This window comes from Sander vitreus, chromosome 9, assembly GCF_031162955.1.
Source record: "Sander vitreus isolate 19-12246 chromosome 9, sanVit1, whole genome shotgun sequence".
In the NCBI taxonomy this organism is placed as follows: Eukaryota; Metazoa; Chordata; class Actinopteri; order Perciformes; family Percidae; genus Sander; species Sander vitreus.
Genome location: NC_135863.1, coordinates 23,669,170 through 23,691,308, shown reverse-complemented (window position 1 = coordinate 23,691,308; position 22,139 = coordinate 23,669,170). Strand labels below are relative to the sequence as shown.

The 22,139-nt window shown below is 39.4% G+C and overlaps 1 protein-coding gene across 1 annotated transcript in view; it reads left to right on the top strand.

Annotated features, from left to right (window-relative positions):
* The window catches only part of LOC144523677 (uncharacterized), a 98,032-nt gene that overhangs the window by 5,314 nt on the left and 70,579 nt on the right, over window positions 1-22,139 (top strand). Inside the window, exons 2-3 of the mRNA XM_078259409.1 lie at window positions 3,509-3,630; window positions 9,717-9,764. Coding sequence (XP_078115535.1) covers window positions 3,509-3,630; window positions 9,717-9,764 — 170 coding nt within the window. The remainder of the gene's footprint in view (window positions 1-3,508; window positions 3,631-9,716; window positions 9,765-22,139) is intronic.

Here is a 22,139-nt window from a genome sequence, read left to right as displayed (position 1 = left end):
TAACAATGGTGTCCGATTTCAATTTAATGCATTTTTGTGAACATTAGCTAGGGATTTCGTTAGCTGCTACTGTCCCTTCAATCCTATGTGTACAGATCGCGGCTAGTTAGCTTCACTTTTGGCATAATTAGAGTATATTTACAGTTTGAATTTCGTCACGCCACTTATATAACATCTACCCCAAGGTCTTATAAAGCTAACTATGGTGTCCAATTTCAATTTAATGCATTTTTGTGAACATTAGGGATTTCGTTAGCTGCTACTGTCCCTTCAATCCTATGAATCACAGCTAGCTGCAGGCCCTGGAGCTCCATTAGGCATTTTGTAGTCCAGTAACCCAGAACCGGTGACTTTGCGCGGGTATGGAGCGCCACGGGCTTCCCTTCATGACGGAGATCCAGCTAGCTCACAGTGAGTCTATGAAGTAGGACACGCCAGGCGGCGAGGCACCACCGGCCGCTGTCACGTAGCCTGCTGAGCTCCTGCTGAACTGTGACACACAGTCGGACAAAATTTGCAATTAGCCATCAATTTTCGTAAAGCGGCTCATATTTGACCTCTACATAGTTGATTTCTCGCATAAAAAAGTCTCAGAAGTGAATTTTGTAATTAAATAGCGGACCTCTGGAGATCTGCATGACCTAGCTAGATTCAGAAGACTAAGCTGACCTCAGGTCAGTGGTGTAGCCTATGCAAATGTTGGGGCATGACAAAGACTAGGAGTTGAGATGCTTACATCAACTTTTAGCTTTGTTCAGATTCGTCTGTTTTTAGTGGCAGTTTCAAAATGTGAGATTTGCATAGTAAAGGGGTATCAATGGGATTTTGAGCTTCTATGTATGTCCTATTTACCCACCGAACTGTCGTTATTCAACTATGACAAGGTAAAATCGGTTTTGCATTCTATCATCCCTTTAAACCTGTTTCTTTGAACCTGCAATTTTTTGCCCTCTGACGCTAACAGACAAGTTTTGCAAACTCTAACTTGAAACACTAAAATGAATTAAAAAAAAAATAAATGAATTTCCTTTTCATTATTATAATTTTTAGGGGGGCTGAAGCCTAAATTTCATCTCAGCCCCCCTAAAAATTATAATAATGAAAAGGAAATTCGTTATTTATTTTTTTCTAGGTCTAAAATCGCCACTGGTCATCAGACAGAATTTTCAATACTCAGTAAACTGCACATTCTCTGTGGATAACCTTTGTTAAGTTTGCACTGGTTTGCCATGAGCAAGCATTTGGGAGCTGGAAAGATAAAATTTGACAGGCCGGTCACGATTGTGATTGGTTTAAAGAAATGCCAATAAACTAGAACACATTTTTTTCCCATCCCGGGAATGCTGTGTGGACTAGCCAGACCCTCTTATGCAGCGCAGTGGAAGAAGGTCTGGCAAAGCGAGACTACAACACGTGTCTAACAAATGCCAGATTTCTGACTTTTAACCAAAATGGGTTCATCAGGGTTTTTTCTATTTATTTCACAGCTTGTCTCACAGACATTAATGCGAGGTGAGATATCTGCCTGGTCAGTAATAAAATCTGCTTACACAGAATGTGATGGGGTACATTAAAAAAAACACCCTTTGATTAAAAGATTTTTCATCCAAAGATAGATTTTCACCTGAAGCAATCTAGTTCAACAAGAGGCCCCAAAGGAGACAGGAGCCTCTGAGGCAGCAGTTTATCCCCCATTCAGGCGAGCGCACAGATGACAGCTAGCCTTCACTGCTGTCTCCCAATGTTTTTATGAGATGAAACCAACACGCCTGGCTTCTAGCTACTGGCCAATATTTAGCTTCAAAAGCTCCTGTTTGGGAATCAACACTAACAGAGATATTGGTAAAGTTTTCTGTTAAATCAGAGATGCTGGTTTCTGTGGGTAACCCCAGCCCTGGGCTAGGACAGCATGTCTGGTAGCTAGCGCATGATGTATTCCACCGCTCACCTTTTAAGTCCACTCCTAATTGAACCGGGACAAATGATTTTACTGCAAGATATTAGGCATTATTTCAGCAGTTTGTTCAAATCAGTTTTGAAGGCAGCAAAAAATGTGTTGTTGTTAACAGTTAAAAAATCCTGATCCTTCTTTTTACCCTGTTGCCGAACACATTATTACATCAGACCAGGCTTTAACACATTTTGTAAATCCTTGTTTAGGTTTCAGAAAGATTAGATTTGAGAAATTATGAAATATCCACTAAAACAAATGGGGTAAAATTATTGAAATTTGAAAGTTATGTTCGTGTAAGTGTATATTTAAAGCTATAGTGCGTAGTTTCTGTCTCCCCCATGAAGAATTCTAAGGAATGACAACAAAACTGTCCACATGATAAAAGCCTATCTTGATCGTGCACCCCCACCGACCCCCAAAAAAAATTCAAAATTAATTTCTTTAAACCAATCACAATCGTCTTGGGTGGCGCTATGCGCCGCACGGAGCCCCGGTGCCTCAGCAAAATAGCCTCGGGAAGGAACTTGTTTTGGTGGAACGTGTACGTTCAAAGATTGTTTTAGTCGTGCAACAGATATCTCAGATTGGACAGATAGTCTAGCTAGCTGTCTGGATTTACCCTGCAGAGATCTGAGGAGCTCACCATAGTCCTCATAAATCCACCGGAGTTTAAAATTTCAACACAAAGAAAGCATTAGGTAACGGACATCCGGCCGAAAAGGACATCCGGCCAAAAAGGATATCCGGCGAAATTTCCGGCAGCAACCGAGCAATCCCGAAAGTGGAATGTCGGGGATATAGACTAGGTACAGGCCTGTCAATTTAGTCTTTCCAGCTCCTGAATGCTTGCGAATGGCAAACTAGTGCAAACTTAACAAAGGTTGTCCACAGAAAATGTGCAGTTACTGGGTATTAGTGTTTTGAAAATTCTGTCTGACGACTCACTCAGGCATCCGGCAGAGCCAACTTGTAAAATTATGTTGTGGGGTTTTAAAGCAGTTTTTTGACTAAATAGGAACATTTTCCCCTGCAGTTTTCCCCTGGATGTTTTTTTCTGCAGAATAAAAGTACATTTATTTTAATTTCTAATTTTGGTTAAAGTAACTACATTTTGCACGTAAACAAATTAAATAAAACAACGAAAACAAACGAATTACGAACAAGATTCTAGCAGTTGAAGATAATCACTAAATAGAAAACGGAATTTTGTTCCGCATTGTCACTCTCACGTCTGCATAGTCGTGTTCATTGTCTTGTCAGAAATGTCAACCTGCAACAATTACGGCACTCCCACTGGGAACAAAATAAAGGTCTAATGCTCGAGGGAGCTGTACATTGTTGTTGAATGCTGTATTAGCAAATAAGTTGCAGTATAAGTGGGAATATTTGCAAAACTCATAATACGAAAATACAATGATACTAGAATAAATCCTGAGTCAATTAACCATTTCCTGACCAGCAATGCATCTTCACGTGATTCTGCAAATAGCCTTTGATGCACTGTGAAATCAGTGCTAAACCATTCATAACCTATCTTTTCCTCTTCTGCTACAGAGACATCAGAGTGCTTTATATGCAGGGATGTTGAACTTCAAGCCAGTGACCCACTGAGGAATTTCTGTAACTGCAAGAATTTACTTGCCCATCACGTGTGCCTGTCCACGTGGATCCAGAAGGTAAGAAAGACTTTACATGTAGGAAACTTTGATATTTTAGTCTGGCTGGTATTCCTCATCAGCCATTTGTCAGAATTTGTAGGCTAAAATGTCTTTGGCGTAGGTTTTGTTTCAACATGGGGGGGGGGAGTGTCACATTATATCTGGGGGGTCTGGAGGTTCTCCCAGATATAATTTTGCGCTTCAAACACTTCATTTCCTGCATTCTGGTGAACTTTTCTGCAACATTTTATGGTGCAAATGTCTTTATTTATGTAAAAGGAAATTATTATTCTCCTGCATTGCAAATCAACATAAATCTATCTTTATTTCTCCTGTTGTGTTCTTTAACCCCCCAATGTAGCACAAGTAAACAGTTATTGTTTTCCATACATGTTTTGAGCCCCCATCATATTTTTGAGGGGGACACATCTTCCTCTACTAAATGGGGGGGGGGGGGACATATCCCCTGCATCCCCCCTGAAATATACGCCTATGTTTGTTGGTCTTCTAAAAGTGAATAAATTAGTTTGTCATGTTAGCATTCTGTATTGAGACAAAATGTTTCTGTTTTCCTCAAGGTAATGAGCTGGCCTTCAAATAGCAATACCAATTAGTTTTAATGAGGGTTGCAAATAATGATAACACGTCACTGTTATATTGTTGAAGCACAGCTGAAACAGTGAGAAGAGCCTCATAATGGACTGGTAGGAATCCAGGAAACTATCATGCACCTGACACCTGTCACCTATACCGCAAAATGGCTTATTAACATGTGTAGCACTCCTTAACCCAGTAGTTGTATTGATACTGCGGTCACTGATGTGTTGTTTTTTGCACTGCACCTTCCAAAAGATCACTTTACACTCTTCTCAGTTAATGAAATGTAAGTTTCTGTAGGTGGCATACGTTTCTCTTTCTGGTCAGTCATAGTGCTTATTGCTGCTCATGCTAATTACTCTTCCTCCATTAATTCCCAGCAAACTGCTGCTGCCAGAATTGTAAAAATGTATAATTAGCTATGTATAAGTATTTTCCCCAGAAATTAAAAGTTAACATTAAAAACATTTTGATTGATGTAAACATTTTAACTGTAGAGTTTTTACCCCTCAGCTGCAATTTTTCACAAAACTAAAAAAATGTTTTTTATGTCACATAAAGATGAAAATGCACTTTCGGAGCTTGTTAGTTTGCATGGATAGATGTTTTTATAATCATTACATAACTACCTAAAGGGCATCATAATAATCCCATTATGGTACGACCAGCACTGGTTGAAAACACTGGGCATACTATGATATACAATATTCTGTAACTTAAAGCTGCACTAATCCATTTTTGTATATGGATCAAATGTGTAATATGAAAAGTGTCATTTGTATTCATAAATCCACAGAGAACTATCACCCATCTCTATTGTTCCCCACAGCTCTACAGAGATTTTTTAGCCTTATTTAGCTAATCGTTTTAGTTTTATGCAACTTTACTGTTTTAATTTACAACTTTTATCAACCATGTTTCAGTAGTAACCACTGTTATCAGCAAAAATAAACATATTGTAAACTATGAACACCAAACACCAGACTGACCAAGTTAGCAACTAGCTGGTAAACATAGCGGAACATTTAGCAGCTAAAGAGCCAGATGTTTTTCCCAGGAGTTGGTGGAGACCAAAACAGAGCTAAAAGGAGAGTGAATATTGTACTTACCAGAAACATCACTTCAATTGAATGCTAATATTGATCTTTGTCTGCGTAAACAGGCATGCGTTTTTATAAACACGTTTGCCATATTAACTTTACAAATCCATAATAAGTCAAACGTGAGTTTTAGCTTGTTGTGGAATTATGCTCCCAAGTTGCAAAAAAAACACAGCTTGAACAGATTGATACAGCAGTATGTGTAGCTGTTAAAATAAAATGGCAAGCCAGGTTAAGGGGAGGTCCACCAATTTCACAAGATTAGTTTAGTAGTCATGGGGAGTACTACTAAGCCTGTAAAAATAGTTGTATATTCTGTACTTTTACGTCACTGTGGGGGACCTTTGTCAAGTCTGAGAAAATACCCTGATGAGGTCATCAGAGTTATCTAGGCTTGGGCTTTGAGATCACAGTCTTTTACACAAAAGAGTTGTGTGGGCATTTAACAGGCAGGGAGTATCTGATGACGAGATGCTATTGCCACGCCATATGGTTAGTGTAGTATCCAGTATTTATGGAGCTTGATCCATGCTAGCGACTTATAATCAGGATATCTAGGAATCTGCTGTGCCAATATTAGTCTCGCTTTGCCAGACCTTCCTCCACAGAGGAGGGTCTGGCTAGTCCACACAGCATTCCGAGATGGGAGGAAAAACGTGCTCTGGTTTATTGGCATTTCTTTAAACCAATCACAATCTTCACGGTGCCACTGCAAAATAGCCTCGGGAAGGAACTTGTTTTTTGTGGAACGTGTACGTTCAAAATTTGTTTTAGTCATGCAACAGAAAACTCAGATTGAACAGATAGTCTAGCTAGCTGTCTGGTTTTACCCTGCACAGATCTGAGGAGCAGTTAACCGTAGTCCTCATCAATCCACCAGAGTTTAAAATTCCAACACAAAGTGTAGTGGCAACTTGATAGCTCAGTTGGTAGAGTGGGCGCCCAAATACAGAGGTTTACTCCTTGACACAGCCAGCCCGGGTTTGACTCCGACCTCCGACTCCTCTCTCTCCCCTTTCATGTCTTCAGCTGTCCTGTCAAATAAAGGCCTAAAAATGCCCCAAAAAATAAAATAATATATAGCTTCCTCGCCACTGATTGCAGGATGTAAAGTGTTCTGACTTAAAGAAACACGCCGACTTATTGGGACTTTAGCTTATTCACCGTAACCCCCAGAGTTAGATAAGTCCATACATACCCGTCTCATCTCTGTGCGTGTTGTAACTCTGTCCGACGGTTCCACCGGTAGCTTAGCCTAGCATGGATCCTGAAGGTAATCGGTTCCAACTAGCCTACTGCTCCGAATAAGTGACAAAATAACGCCAACATGTTCCTATTTACATGTTGTGATTTGTATAGTCACAGTGTGTAAAAAAGGTCACATGAGACACAGCCATCTTCTAACCGTATATAAACTGGGAACTATATTCTCAGAAAGGCGAAGCATTGCTGATCTGCTCGGGGCTTCTCAGGTGCTGCAAAGCATATCACTCCACTCAAGTAGCAGAAGTAGCACTGCTTCGCCTTTCTGAGAATATAGTTCCCAGTTTATTTATGGCGTCATTTTGTCACTTATTCGGAGCAGTAGGCTAGTTGGAACCGATTACCTTCAGGATCCATGCTAGGCTAAGCTACCGGTGGAACCGTCGGACAGAGTTACAACACGCACGGAGATAAGAAGGGTATGTATGGACTTATCTAACTCTGGGGGTTACGGTGAATAAGCTAAAGTCCCAATAAGTCGGCGTGTTCCTTTAAGTAGATCACCATGTCCAACTTCAACATGCAAGGCTATCCAAAGAAAGAAAGAAAGGTACCGCACATCAGGCTGGAAAGAGTGAAATCCGGCGGAATTTTCGGCAGCAACGGAGCAATCCTGGAAGTGGAACGTCGTGGATATAGACTATACCAATATTGATCAATATGTTTTAAATCTGTATCTCGCAAGTCACCCAGCTATATGGAAGTGCAATACTACATTGCTCGAGTACAACTTTGACTAGAGAGCCTAAGAGCAGATACAGTGAAAATGAATTCAATCTGTGTCACTTATGCACTTTTGGACTGTACAATATCTCTATTTCCATGTGTGGTACGCACAGAATGCAACTCTAAATAACAACATCCAGCTCTAACTCTGTATCAGAATACTGTATCTGTACATAATATATGAATTAGTTATTATCACATACAATCATTGTATATTAATTAAGTATAAAATGTGTGTCTGCTGTTGAATGGTTTGCTGTTGTGCCGTCCACTCCTGTGAGCTTTGGGTCTCTTTGGATACTCCACAAGTGGTAGACATCATGCTACAGCAGACCTTTCATCTGCACCACCCAGCTGTCAGAGTGAAGAGCCACTTCCATTAAGTGTGTGTCTTCCCACTATACAATTATATACAGACACACACACGGTCAGGCTCATGAAGCAGGCACACACACGCACACACACACACATGCACGCACAGAACACCACTCTCTGCTGAGAGTGTGTGCTGATGCTACTTTAGTTTTTTGTGTGTGAGAGAAGCAGACAGAGAGAAACAGAGAGAGAGAGAGAGAAACAGAGAGACAGAGAGAGAGAGCGTGCAACCTTTTAGAGTGCTCAGGGTAGGGAGCCCCTTTCCCTTTTACAGAACAGAAATCAGCAATTGACCTGTCACTTTTGCTCTGATAGCCATCTCTGGAAAGCAGGTCATGCACATATGTCTAAAGTGCCTCTTAACCGCATTTTATGAAGCCAGAAAATGTAATCCAATAATGATTTGACTTGCGAGAGAGAGACAGAGCTAGCCAGCTGGGAGTGATAGCATGCACCGTTAGCACTCCTAAAAGCAGCTTGAAGAAAAAAAGGGCAAATTCCATGTCCTTATTTAATTTCACCCACAACAGTATCACACAGATGTTGTCACTAAAACAGGCTGCATTCAAACAATAAAACAGCGCTGGCATTAATTCCCACAACTGTTGATACGTACTTCAGCATGTTTGCAGCCGAGGACTATCTGAATGACTATCATCTGCACTGAGCCAAACCATACGCTATCTTTTTTTAGACTTCCTCATTTGTGCCCCCCCCTCTCCTTCCCCATTTCAGGTTCCCAAAGACAAATAGCATGGCACAAAACTAATTAGTAACCAGGAACTAGTTAGGAGATGCCCTTTGAAAAACACGTCCTGAGGCAAAATTTAAATATAGGGACAGAGTCAGTGACTGAGTGTGCCTAGGAGATCCCGGCCTCCAGGCGCGGCAGCACTTTGACCTCCGACCCTCATTATAGGGAGTGCATTCCTAGAGGGGTGAAACCCCTCGCAGCACAAAGTACAAGGGCACGGGGGGACTGTATGGCTTGCACCACACCAGCCGAGTGTGGCCTGGTGTGTCTCACTGCCCAACGACGGTTTGAGAAAATACAGAGCAAGGACGCAGGCTTTTGGAAAGTAATGGTATACCACGCTTGCTATCCCGACGGATATACAGTATATACTATGTATTTTAATTTTTATTCTATTGAAGTTAATAGGAAAAAAAAAACATCTATCTGAAATAAAATACATTGTAGTTAGGGGGGGGGGGGGGGAATAAGTGAGAAGAGGGCAACAACTTTCTGGAGAGTAAAGCGTGAGAAGATAAGTTTAAATACTGACATGTAACCCCCCCCCCACCCCCACCACCAGCCCACTCATGGGTTCATAATTCTCATCACTGCAAACAGACTTGGTTTACATTCATTAGCCAAACACTCACAGCAATCAGGCCATAGTGCCAGGGGCAATGGTTCTCTTTATAAAAATCACATTGCCTAATGACAGTGTTCTACAATTATATGCCATTAACATCTATCAAAATGTGCTCCTACATGCAACGCATATTAGCAGTGGATTTGGCAGTTTGTGTTTGTACAACTGCTTTTCTTGTTATTAGCATATTCGGATAGTTAGCACCAGCTCGAAGATTATTGCCAACGTTATTTTTGTTTAATGTGCAGTTCTGTCGTGTGAAGTGGTACATTAAGTGTGTACATTAAAACATCTAGTTATGCATGTCCATCTAATAATTACGATAACTACGGTGGCCCTGAGGTGCAAAACTCAACAACATTGGATAAAACACACACACACACAACTAAAATAGAACTCTTGTGAAAGTACAACAATGTGAAATGTGTTTTCTGACATTATGTTTCTGAAATATGGTTGTGTTTCCTATTTTGTTATTGTGTTGGCGTCTTTAACAGCTTTGGGTTAGAGATGCAATTACATTTTCCAAACAATTATAATTAGTTTATTGATCAAAACACAAACAAATGATTTCTCCCTCATGCATGTCATTCTACAGTCCATGCTTTAGAACTTTAGATGGTTCACTGTCACTAAATTACTTTTAAATATTGTTTCCTTACAGGGATTTGGGAGTGAAGACAGGCTGCGCTGCATTATCTGCAAAGCCAAGGCAAGTACATTAATAGGTGTGTGTGTGTGTGTGTGTGTGTGTGTGTGTGTGTGTGTGTGTGTGTGTGTGTGTGTGTGTGTGTGAGGGAGGGTATTATAAAAATGTAATGAGAGATCTGATGATGTCTCATTCTTTTAATCTTCCTGTGTGAAATGTAGGTAGCAAGCATTTAAGCAAACACCGTTTAAGTCATTAAACAGTGACTGCATCTCACAAAACAGATTTAAACAGAGCTGATCCATAATACTAATGAGCAATCAGGTCTTTGTTTTGCTCTGTGATTTAGCTGATTTTCCACCAGTTGTGTTGCTTATGAGCTGTAAGCTGTCTTATATTCCTTATTATTGCAGCAGAACACTCGCTGTGAAAAAAGGAGGGAGAAACATTACAATATTTGGCAAAGGATACAAGCCATGTAATGACCAAATCTGTATTCATTTCATGAGCAGAAATTAATCACGCTTTCCTGTGGTACATTGCTAATGCAAATGTTCCGTCAACACATTGTGTCTTGTGTTTGTGAGTTTATTTGTGTGAAATGTTGGAGCTGATGTGTCATCACAGATGGGGTTGCATGCTGGATAAGGTGGCTACATTACTAACCATCTCAGATTAGGAAGTGTGCTGTTGATGTGTTGTATGTATTCATGCTTGTGCCGTGGGTTAAAGCATCAAGTGCTGGCTACTGAGTGTTTTATTCATTGTTTGCTCCACAGCGGCGGGTTGACAGTGTGATCTTTGCTGTCTGTTCTTGTGTGTATGTATAGGAGGGATCCACTCGGTGGAAGAAAATGTCACAGTTACTCTGACAACGACCTTTCAGGATTTCGGAGATATTTTTTAAACATGAAATTATGCACACACACACACACACACACACACACACACACACACACACACACACACATATACAGATTCACACAATCATGAAAGTTAAATGAAACGTCTAGTCCGTGGGGAAGTCTCACTGATTGTTGTTATTCATCTAGGAATTTGTCTTTGTCTCCATTTGGGGTCAAAGACCAATTGGTCCGGAGTCTGATGCTTTCTTTTATCAAAGTCAACATGTCTCTGTTACATACAGCTGGAGTTTTTTACGAAAAGGGTGATGAGTATGTTTTCAGGACATTTAAAAGTCAAACGGAACTTGGAATTGTTCTCAATTTTTGTATTTTAATATAAACTATAATAATACAGTGGGTATTGTGTATATTTTTCTAAAGAGGATAAAACCTATTTGTAGAAACATTTAAAGCATTTAAACTTGAAGCCCCGGGCTAGGTGTTTCCCTTGGCAGTGGTTGACTGATATTTGAGAGCCAGGTATGCTGGGAGATATGCTGTTAACTTTCGTGGCGTGCTACTGACTGGAGTCATAATCCTCATAATCGTATATCAGACAAATGATAACACAAGCCCACATAGCGTTTGTTATCAACCATTAGCGATGTAAGACACCTCTCTCTTTAGTTTGTATTGCACTCAAAATGATTACCATTAGAAGTAAATTTCTGTTCATATTATTTTAACACCTGCTGAGTAAATGACCAGACTCTCGAAACTCACAAAGTATTCCACTTAAAAAGTGGAAGTTAGCAAATTACTAGTCTTAATCAGCTGAAGTACATTTCCAGGATAAAGCCACACCCCGGATTTCCCTCACCTTCCGATCTCTGTGTGTTATCCCTTCGCTTCCGGGAAATTATAAACTTCGAGCTAGCACGTTTCAAGCTCAAAAAGGCTCGTAAAAAGTTTTAAAGAAACTTTGGATCGTGCAATAAGACAGGCTTTTTTGGTTCTTTCGGATAATTATTGTAAAGATTGACAAAAAATATGTTTACGGCAGTTACTCTCTAACTGGGACATTTTGGGATCGATTGGTGGGATTACTATGGCTGAAGTACACACGGCGATACACTGGTAAGAGCAAATTACATTTAACCATGGATCCAGCTACAATAGCTCAAAGCTATTTGCGATGTGCAAATGTTCCACCAAAACAAGAGCCACCGTCGCTTAGTGCTGCCCAAGCAATTGTGATTGGTTTAAAGAAATGTGAAACAACACAGAGGGTTTTTTCCTCCTATCCAGGAATCTATATGTGGAGGGGCCAGACCTTACTCCGCAGTGCTGTGGAGATAGGTCTGGCAATGCGAGACTAACAAGTTACTAGCTTTCACTCATAAAGTAGAAGCTAGTTAGCCTAACTTCGTTGCCAATATAAAGACTGGTTTCCACCAGACATTACTTTTTATTTATTAAGTCATTTGTTAAAGTGCTCATAGTATGCCTTAGGCTTTTTCCCTTTCCTTTATTGTGTTATATATCTTTTTTGTGCATCTTGTAGGTTTACAAAGTGAAAAAGCCCAAAGTCCACCCCAAAGGGACTTACCATCTCCAACAGAAAACACTGTTCACATACTGCTCCAAACAGTTCTATTGGCGCTGTAATAAAACTTACATTTCTTCTTTTTAATAACTTCAATTTTGCAACAAAGTCAAGTCAAAACAAATTGCTTCTTACCAAAAATCTGTTCAACATGCTGCACTATTATACTTTATCAAATATTATTCATTGGACCTAACCTTAAATGAGTCTGTGCTGTACTGTACTGATTTGCTGTTAAAAATAAATAAATAAATAAGGTCCCCATGATATATCAACAGAGGTTGAACTACTACCATGACCTGTCATGTTAACCTGCAGACCCCTACCTGACTGTAATAATGTAACTCAGTGTTGTTTAAATGGAAGTCATTTTCATTTTTCCCCTGTTTCCCTGACAGTATTCTGCTGCAGGCAAACACATTTTTTTAGGCGTTACAACCATCTCTGCTCTTTACCTATGAGGGGACATTTCTTGCACTTTTGCAGCATCTCTAACTGACCGTTGCAGTTGTCTTAGTCCATTGTACCGATGGAATCGTCATCAATTATTAATGCCGAGCAGAGACATCCCACTGAGAGTCCAAACAGCCATGAACAGGGTTTAGTGGCAGAACTGGTGAATGCAGCAGTGCCATTTAGAGAATGATTGTTGGGAAGCTTCTGCTGTATATTGATATGAACTCTGCCACAGTAAGTTAATGCATCAGTATAATAACATTTTAATGTCTGCAGTGGCACGGCCATTTAATATTTGTCCACAGAGAGATGTATATGTACATCAGCAATGACTGTAATGATGATAGTGATAATCATTTGGTCCTGCGCTGCTATCACTCTGAAATGCATAACTGCAATCATCCTTGGTTAACATTAAGAGGCTTTAGCTATTAAGACTTTAAGGAAGCAGTGATCATCATACAATATGCAACTCAATGTGCCAGCCATTTCATTTTCGAGCTTTTTTTTCTTGTCGATGCTGCTTTTTCTTGTATGTTGTTTTTCCCCTTTTGCAACGTGGTCTCAAATGTGGGCCATTTGTATGAGTTATGTTAATGTGTTGGGGCAATGAATGCATTAATTTCATTAGCACATGGCCTCAAAGCAATAATTACCAGAGTAGGTGTGTCACAAGCAATCATGTTCAAATTTGCCAGTTAATTATTAAGATTTTGTTCCGAGGGACCTGGATTTGACACGAGTCGCCGAGGGAAAAAAAAAAGAGAGGAGAAAGTTAATGCATTCCAGTGGCCGAGGCTAGGTGCTTGTTGTTGAACACAGTGGGGGTGGCTGGGCATTGTGGACCTACTGGCACAATTTTTGCATGTTGACAGCTCACATTCTGGACTAATTAGACCTACCACAAATAGCAGAGGGCTAGCTGGTGCTCGGTCTATCCAGGAGGGTCTAATTATAAAGAAAAGGAGGTCCAGAGCCACCTAATGGCCTCCGCTCCCTTTGATTGGAGTCCGGTGGAGAAGACATTGGTTTGAGATTTTGAAGGAGAAAGCACATTCACAGCTCCCTTCCTTGGCTCTGATTAGCCCTTATCCGAAACAGAGCTGGGGTCAGGAGGACAGACTGTGTGTCTAATGATGCATTCGTAATAAACATTTTTAATTCTTGGTACCATGAGGGGTTCCTCACGTATAACTGTCAGAGCCATATTGGTGTAATAGAGAACTGGGTTGCTTTTATTTCCTGTCAGGGCATTTAATTTCATCAGTGTGCTGCTGCTTCAATTGTCTCGTTGGGAATTCAGTGTTAATTTTCATGACAGGACACAAGGCCTTATAACAGTAAATAATGTTGCAAGTCAGAAAACCTGTTTGATTAGCTGGCATGAAAACAATATATGTCAAAAGAGCATTTTAATCTTGTTGATTGCTTGAAAATGTGAATGTAAGTTTGAAATGTCTGGTTTTGTTGGCAAATTCTAAGTTGCTTAAAGATATGAATACCCTTGAACGTAATGTCAACCATTTTTAGGTTTAATATCTGTAAGGACTTCTCAGATTGTTTTTCATTTCCCATTGCAACCACTTCAAAATACGTGTAGGCAAGGATTGGTTGTTTATTAGTTTATTTATTTATTTTTTAAATCCAGTTGTTCCATTGGATCCATTTTCCAGACTTTTATTTCCTGAGAACACCCACCTAAAGCTATGTTGACACAGCATCTGTTTTAGATTATACTCCTATGAAGTAAACTGTGTTTTCAAAAAAGTCCTGAGCGCTTTTTTAAACGCCAGCGCTGACTTATTTTTTGCAGCTCGGAGCGTCTTTTTGAAGTTGAAAAAAGTTCAACTTTTCTGAAGAAAAAAACGCTAGAAGTAGGGCGTTTTTTTTTTTGACAGCCGGCCAATGACAAGCGGAGTAGCCAGACGGATGAGCCAGACCTGTCGTTTTCACACAGGAAACAACAAGAAAAAATCGGAAGAGTCGGAACACAGCGAGTTATACGGTATGACCGGGTGCTCCCTGTACAGGGAACTCGCTTTGTTTTATTTAACTTTAGAAGCACCACTCTCTCTCTCTCTGTTCTTTCTCTAGCTCGCTCCACCACTTTGTTTTATCTAACGTTAGCACTGCTCCATATAGCGCTCTAGCTACGATACTGTAGCAGTAGCTGTTGTTATAGCAACAAAAGACGCTCTCGGAAACTTTTTGGAATAAAAACGCTGCCAGCTTTTTTTTTCACTACAAAAGCGCATTAATCAACTTTTTCTTGTTAAAAAAGACACTAAGTGTGAACATAGCCTAAAACTGTATCTTTGAAGGTGTTGTAAAATCCGACTGTCCCAATGTTTTGGGCAGACTTGATTGGTGACCAGGGCGACTGCAACCTGGAAAGCTATGACCGTTTACTTTTCTTAATAGCAAATTACCTAGTGCTTCTCCAGCCATGGTAAATGTGGTAGTTTACAATTTGCTCCATCACACACATGGATATATTACTGATTGTTGATCTACTGTGGCTTGGATTGTACCTCATTTGTTTGTCCCTTTGGACAAAATTGCCAAATAAATAAATGTAAACGTAAATTAGTATGATTTATCAAAAGGAAAAACCTTCTGAAATTTTTAAAACCTTCTATTGCAAACTTTAAAATAGAATTTATTACACTACATTTTGTATAGTGTTAGTATTTTACAGCATGAGTGCCACTTCTGTGATTTATTTCTATTTGAAGGAAGTATTTCAAATGAATTGGTTTTAAAAGGCAGTGGGCAATTAAAATCATAATATAGAAATCAGTCCAGACAGAGTGACAGTCTAACATGAAAGCTTAGTTGATACACTTCGTTCGTATAACTTCCATATCTTCTGACACAATTCTGCACCTTTTCCCTTCCCCGTATATCTCAAGTGTCTCCTTAAAGGTGCTAGCATTTACACTTCCATCCCCTCTTTTAAAAAAATGTTAATCATCACTTGATTCTATATGGAAAGCAGATTATCCTTTGATTTTGATGAATGCAGCAGCTGCCAGACTCTTCATTTGACTAAAAGCAGGACATTCTGCCAAGGCCTCTCATATGTCACTAAGCCTCTGTCAGGACAGTAATGTGACAGGAGATGACACATGAAAGGAATTCCTCCTCATGGTTTTCACAGGACAATGGAACACGGCCTTGAGGGTGTGTGTGTGTGTGTGTGTGTGTGTGTGTGTGTGTGTGTGTGTCTTTCTTTTTATTTTAATATTTATAACATTTAAATTTGTTTTCTAAGTTAGTGGAGTGCCCGTTTACAGTTTGTACAGTTTGGAAAGGGTCGATTGCTTGGCCTCCGGAATTGCAGCTTTCTCCAGACCCATTGTAACCCCAAAATAACTTACAGAAGGCCCCCAAAGCACCTAATGTGCAACCCAACATTATATCAATATATTTTCAAACAAGATATGGGATTAGACAAAACAGTTTATATCGATATGGTTTAATGTTGCGTTACATAACCCATAACAATGGGCTTTATGGTCAAATAAAGTTTTTGTATCACTATATACGTATGTATACACTTTAGTCCATTGCACGCTCCCTCTCTTTTCTATGAGCCCTTTTTCCCTCTCTCTCTCTTGGGGTGGATGGGCGGGCATTAAAACGCAGGACTATCAAGCCAGGGAGTGGAGTTCACATCTCAGGGAAAACAAAAGACTTTCACCCAGAGTGTTTTTAATCCAAACCATGGTCATTTTGGTTCCTAAACTAAACTTTCATCGGCGCATAACACTCACTTTTTTCTTGCCTAAACTTAACTGCCGAAATTTTGCAGGACCTGCGTGAGCGCGATTTCCATGGGAACACAGCCATCCTAGCATAATTTTTTTTTTTATCTACTTCAAGTAGTCTTGGAGCCAGACTATAAACAATGCGTACGCACAAAAAAATGCATACGTTATTTCCCATACATAAACTGTTGTTTATATGTGCGGTGAGTAACGAATACAACAGAGGAGCATACATATAAGGAGAGAGATGTGTCTTTTACTTAAAATAGTTTTTTTGTACAAAAACAATGTACACATGTCTGTCTTTGTCCTTATGCAGAGTTTAATTTTAGTTGTAAATCTGTTCTGAGTTTTATGCATCCGACCCCTGGTCTTCACAAATGTAAATGTAGCATCTGTATTTGGAGCAAATTCCACAAAAAATTTGGGCTGAAACTGAAGAGTCACAATGTCACAATGTCACCAGACTTTGAAAAAAAATAAGAAATAACTACAGCATCTGGTTTGGTTGGATAAGGTTGCACACAAAATGTAATTTACATCATAGCAGGGTCAGTCTGTAGCCATTATTCCAAGAAAAGACTTGGACTCTGGGTAAGTTCACCCTTTTTATTTAACCTCCATGCCCTCCCTCTCTTTCCTGCCATCCGTCCTCGAGCACAATTCATTTCAGTTCCTGTTTCGGGAGGGTCCTGAGGCTGATTCAATTAAGTTTCCTTTAATTGGCTTTCAGGCATCCAAACTAAAACTGATGGAGAATTAATAAAAGGTCCAGTTGGTCTCTGCAATGTTTGCAACCTTGGACACATCCTAAAAAAACTGGAGGCTAAGTCAGTCCCATTTTCCAGTTTTGGTAGTTTGATAATACAGCTGTGAAGAAAATGTGGTCACAGTTACTGTGTGGTCCCCGATCTTGGTATGCAATTCATCTCTTTGTACACCCTGGAAGTTTGGTGCAAATCTTGTACCCACAAAAGCATAACAGATGCCAAAGAAAACTCTGCATAAGTACAGCATATCTAACTATTGCTACATTTGCTAAAAGATGCATATGATTTCAAAATGTGTAGTTCTGTTCTCCAAAGCCATTGCATCCATTAAGTGAAAATTAAACACTATTCATCTTAAGCCTTTACAGTATGTTTTCTTATATTTGTTCCTAACTGAAGCACATGTTGTACAAAGCAAATATAAGCCCAAAAAAAACAAATTTTTCTGTCTGACAAGTAGTTTTCTGTGGATAATATGGCTCACTTTGTGTCCAGAGAGAGATAAATCATTTGCAGATGCATTACTACTTAGGTAGCTAACAAAAGACGAGTTGTGAAATGGCAGGATACGACGGCTGCTTAAATTAAGGTTTGAAGTTCACAAATCATTAACAGCCATGAAATCAACTTCTCCTCTGACTGTACTTTCCCTCTAGAATATGCTTTTGTCTTCAAACAGCGCCAAAGCAATCATTATGCTCACACATAATGCACCATAATGACAGTCATTTCAGAATCAAATTTTCAAATGTTAGGCATTAATTCATCGTAGTTAAGTAGCTTAGTTGTAATTCACATTTGCTACCCTTCTTAGCACAGTGCTCATGGAATGAGACGTATAAAGCAGGACAGGAGAGCAATGCATGCAGGGAAATTTATTTAAATACTGTCTGGAATACTGGAGTCACTCTGTAGTCTTTTCACTCATAGTCAGGGGCGATTCCAGGATTTTTTAAGTGTGTGTGTGTGTGTGTGTGTGTGTGTGTGGGAAAAATAGGAATATATATAGTATAGGATAGAAGGGCACAATGTAATTCTGCTTAATAATTGGTCATAAAATATCACATTTATTATTAATTAATTATTATACAATTTAAAAAAAAATGGTATACCCGAATACAATACACATTTTTTTAAGCTCAGTCTGCCAATAAACAATTCCAGTGCTGGTTCCATGGTATCAAAATTGTATATAGTCGTCATGGAAACATTAATTAGCCATGTGACGAGGGCTGAAAATTGGCAGAACAGGCAGCCAAGTAGACAGTACTCTGATCCACTGAAAGAAGCAGCAAATCCATATGCACAGGATAAATTCCATCCCATAATATCAGAATCAAAATAGATCAGCATGCCGATTTGACTCTAACGTTGGCCAGTTAAAACCACACTTATAAATAATCTTCAGTTTTGAGTTGGGAAAATTATGACATGCGCCGACACGTGCTGAAAAACCTAATCATCAAAGAAAAAGAAAAAAAAGGAAGATTATATTATTAGTATTGTATTAATAATTGATAACATAGTTATTATTACATAGATTTGTCCTCAAACACTATTTTCTAGTGTCTAGTTTATATCATAGTACGGCGATATGGTGGTGGCCTCATTATGATGATTTGTTGGCATTAAAAACCTGCCTGAGGTTGATACATAGGCAGAAGGCCCAAAGCCTACTTGGACAAACCTAGAAAGAAAGAAAGGAAAGAAAGAAAGAAAGCATAACATAAACTGCATTCAATGACAGCTATTTCAGCTTCATGTTTTTGCTGCTTTTGACTCATACTACACTGTTAGAGAAGTCCATGGAAATATGGGCTAATATTCCGTGTTAATACGAAGGAATTTTCTGTAATGAGCAGGTGTTTTTCCTTATTTAGATTTTTGGATTAACAGAAATATCCGTTAATTGTACAGAGGATATACTGTAAATTAAGAGAATTTGCTATAGAGAATAAGAGAAAAGGTGGTCATTGTCTGCCAGGATATTTTCCGTTTTTTTTACGGATTTCTTTGTTTACAGTGTACAGTTTAAAATACAGAACCTTTGAAAAAACACTGGAAAAACAGTGTCACAAAGGTCAGGAAAAAGCGACAAGAACATCGTAAAAAAAATTCCCAAAATGTTTTTTAAAAAGCTAAAAAAAAAACGTTCACAACAACAACAACAAAGTGGACTTCTTTAATTTCCTATACCCAACCTCTGTGGCCAGCCAAAAGTTGTTATTATACAGTTCCAAATGTAAAAAAAACCTGTAAAACAACTTTAAGGGCCCTATTTTAACGCTCTAAGTGCACGGCGTGAAGGGCCTGGCGCAGGTGCGTTTATGGCCTGTACGAATCCACTTTTGCTAGTTTAATGGCGGAAAAAAAGGTTCCAAAGGGTTGCACTTAGTGTCTTCATTAGACCAGGTTTTCGTTGGTCCACGGGGCGATCACTTTCCGCTGCCAAGATAGCAATACGCCAATGCACCTGAACAAATTTTCTATTTAAACGACGTGGGCGCTGGAAGGGAAATTGACAACTGCGTCGGTCCTAAACTAGCAAAGACACTTGCGTCGGGCTTTGCGCTGCGCTGCAAGATAGGGCCCTTAATCACGTTCTGTGGACAATTTCTGTTAAAATATACAGACCTATGACTGTTAATACACAGCTATTTTCACATTGCTAGACTGTATCAGTATTTTGATTATTAGGGCCCCTCATAGCCATTATGCACATGACTCTTTCGGTTTCAAACTGAGCTGTAAATTCTGAGAGAATCTGACACCCCTGCCCGAGGGTTACAGCAGAATGCTAACGAGGCCACGGCGACATTTCCATCACCATACAGTCAGTCGTACCATACATCAGCTCCGCACTGAACATCTCCCAGCGACGCATGAAGTCAGTGACAATTTCAGACGCAACACTTTATTCGTATCCCCCCCATATCCCCGGTGTAATGAATGAGGCCATTTAAACAGGATTTACGATATCTTTCAAACTTGATTGCTTAGAATTTAAGAATTATTCATAAGACTAAAGCATCGTTTGTCATACAAGCTAGTGCTGTTTTTGGTGGGAACAAATGGTTTTGTTGTAGTTTTTCAAATTAACTCCTTTTCATGCGCTCTTCAAATAAGCCATTTCTATGCATATACGTCCACACGGCAGATGTAATTAAAGTGGATCGAGGCTCAGGTGACAGCTCGCAATCAAGTTTTCTTCATAATGCATGGTGCCACTGCGGGGCTAAAGTAACAGATATAGATGCAAACGATTAAGAATACACACACGTACTGTATTACACTGCAACTTCTGCTGAAACAAAGAGTACAGTGGTCGTACCACAATACATGTCAAGATGTTTTGTTTGCTTAAAGGTTACCTTCTTCTCTTATACAATACAGAAAACGAATCATATTATCTTATCACCCCTTGAGTTACATTTCCTTATTTCCACCATGAGAGAGGCTTCCTCTCCTTGTTACAAAGATTATTGTGCTCACTTCCTTAGGCTGTGTGACCATGCTTTGTGTACAATGCCCAGATCATCTCATAATTACACAAGGATCCTGAGGCAGAGGGTGGGGACTCGAAGTGAAGGACCAGTTATGTCCACACACACACACACACACACACACACACACACACACACACACACACACACACACACACACACACACACACACACACACATACAAACACTGCTATAGCTTGGAGGCATGGCTTACTATTGCCACAGCCAAGAATGAGGCCTCTCAGGATAGATTTACACACAAATAAAACCAGTCTTATCTTGGCCCACATGTGAACGAGAACTGATTACACGGTCTACATTTCAATGCTCAGATTAAATGGAGTCACTTTCCTATGGCCTATTTAAAACCAATTCCAACCTGCAAAATAACAATGAAGCCACATCTGATATTACTGCACTAAAAAAACTCAAATAAGTTAAACTGTCCACTGAGAAACTGTTTTGAAACAGTTTCTGGAAGTTAAAGATGTGCTCAGTTTTGTAATTGTTTTAACACTGGTGCAATTAAGTAATATAACACTTGTGTAACTGCAAGCCAAAATGAGAATGCTGTTCTTGACTTGTTCACTAAAACGGAAATATAATGTGTCTAAACAAGGTACTATGTCTTCCTTAAACACCATTTCCTAACAATGTTTTACTTTATGACAGTAAATAACTGTGTTGCAGACACTGTATTATTATTATAATTATTATTATTATATTGTCACTTTCCTTACATCATTATTATTACATCATTATCCCACACACTCACACACACAGACTTCAAGTAAAATGGCTGCAAATATAGTTTACAATGCATTTATCTAGCTGGCACTCTTTTATAGAGTGACTTATGGTAAGATAACATACAACTCGAAAAATTGAAAACAAGTCCTGGATTGGTTTAAAGCTGCAACTGCAGATCATTTACATTATTAATTTATCTGCTAATTAGTTTCACGATTAATCACAACTTTCAAAACCCCAGGGTGCTCTGGTGGCCTAAAACAATGAAAGGGAACATCCTCAGTTCAAATCTGGTCGGTCTACTGTCAACTCTGTAACAAAGAAATACATTCAAAGCAATGTGAACAAACAAATAAAATCAATTATACAACTACAAAAGTTCAATTTTCATATTGCTTGTTTGGTCTGACCAACAGTAAAAACATTCACTTTACTAGAAGACAAAGTTCGTAAATAGACACTCCGAGCACTCTGGCACATACTGTACCATTGGTCACTTTGGAGCGCTGTTGGTATATGCTGTTGGGTTATTCAGAGCAGCAGCTCACACTGGGAGTAGCAGAGCGTACTCTGGGCACTCTGTCTGAGGAGATGCAGAGCGCCAAGCGCAGTGAATGGGAGATGAACAGCTGAATCGATAGGAAAGTTTTTCTTTAATTCATTTTAACTTTAACTGGTAATTCATATAGAAATAGAACACTCTCATTTTAGTGTAGAGTGTCACATTGGATTTGCAGA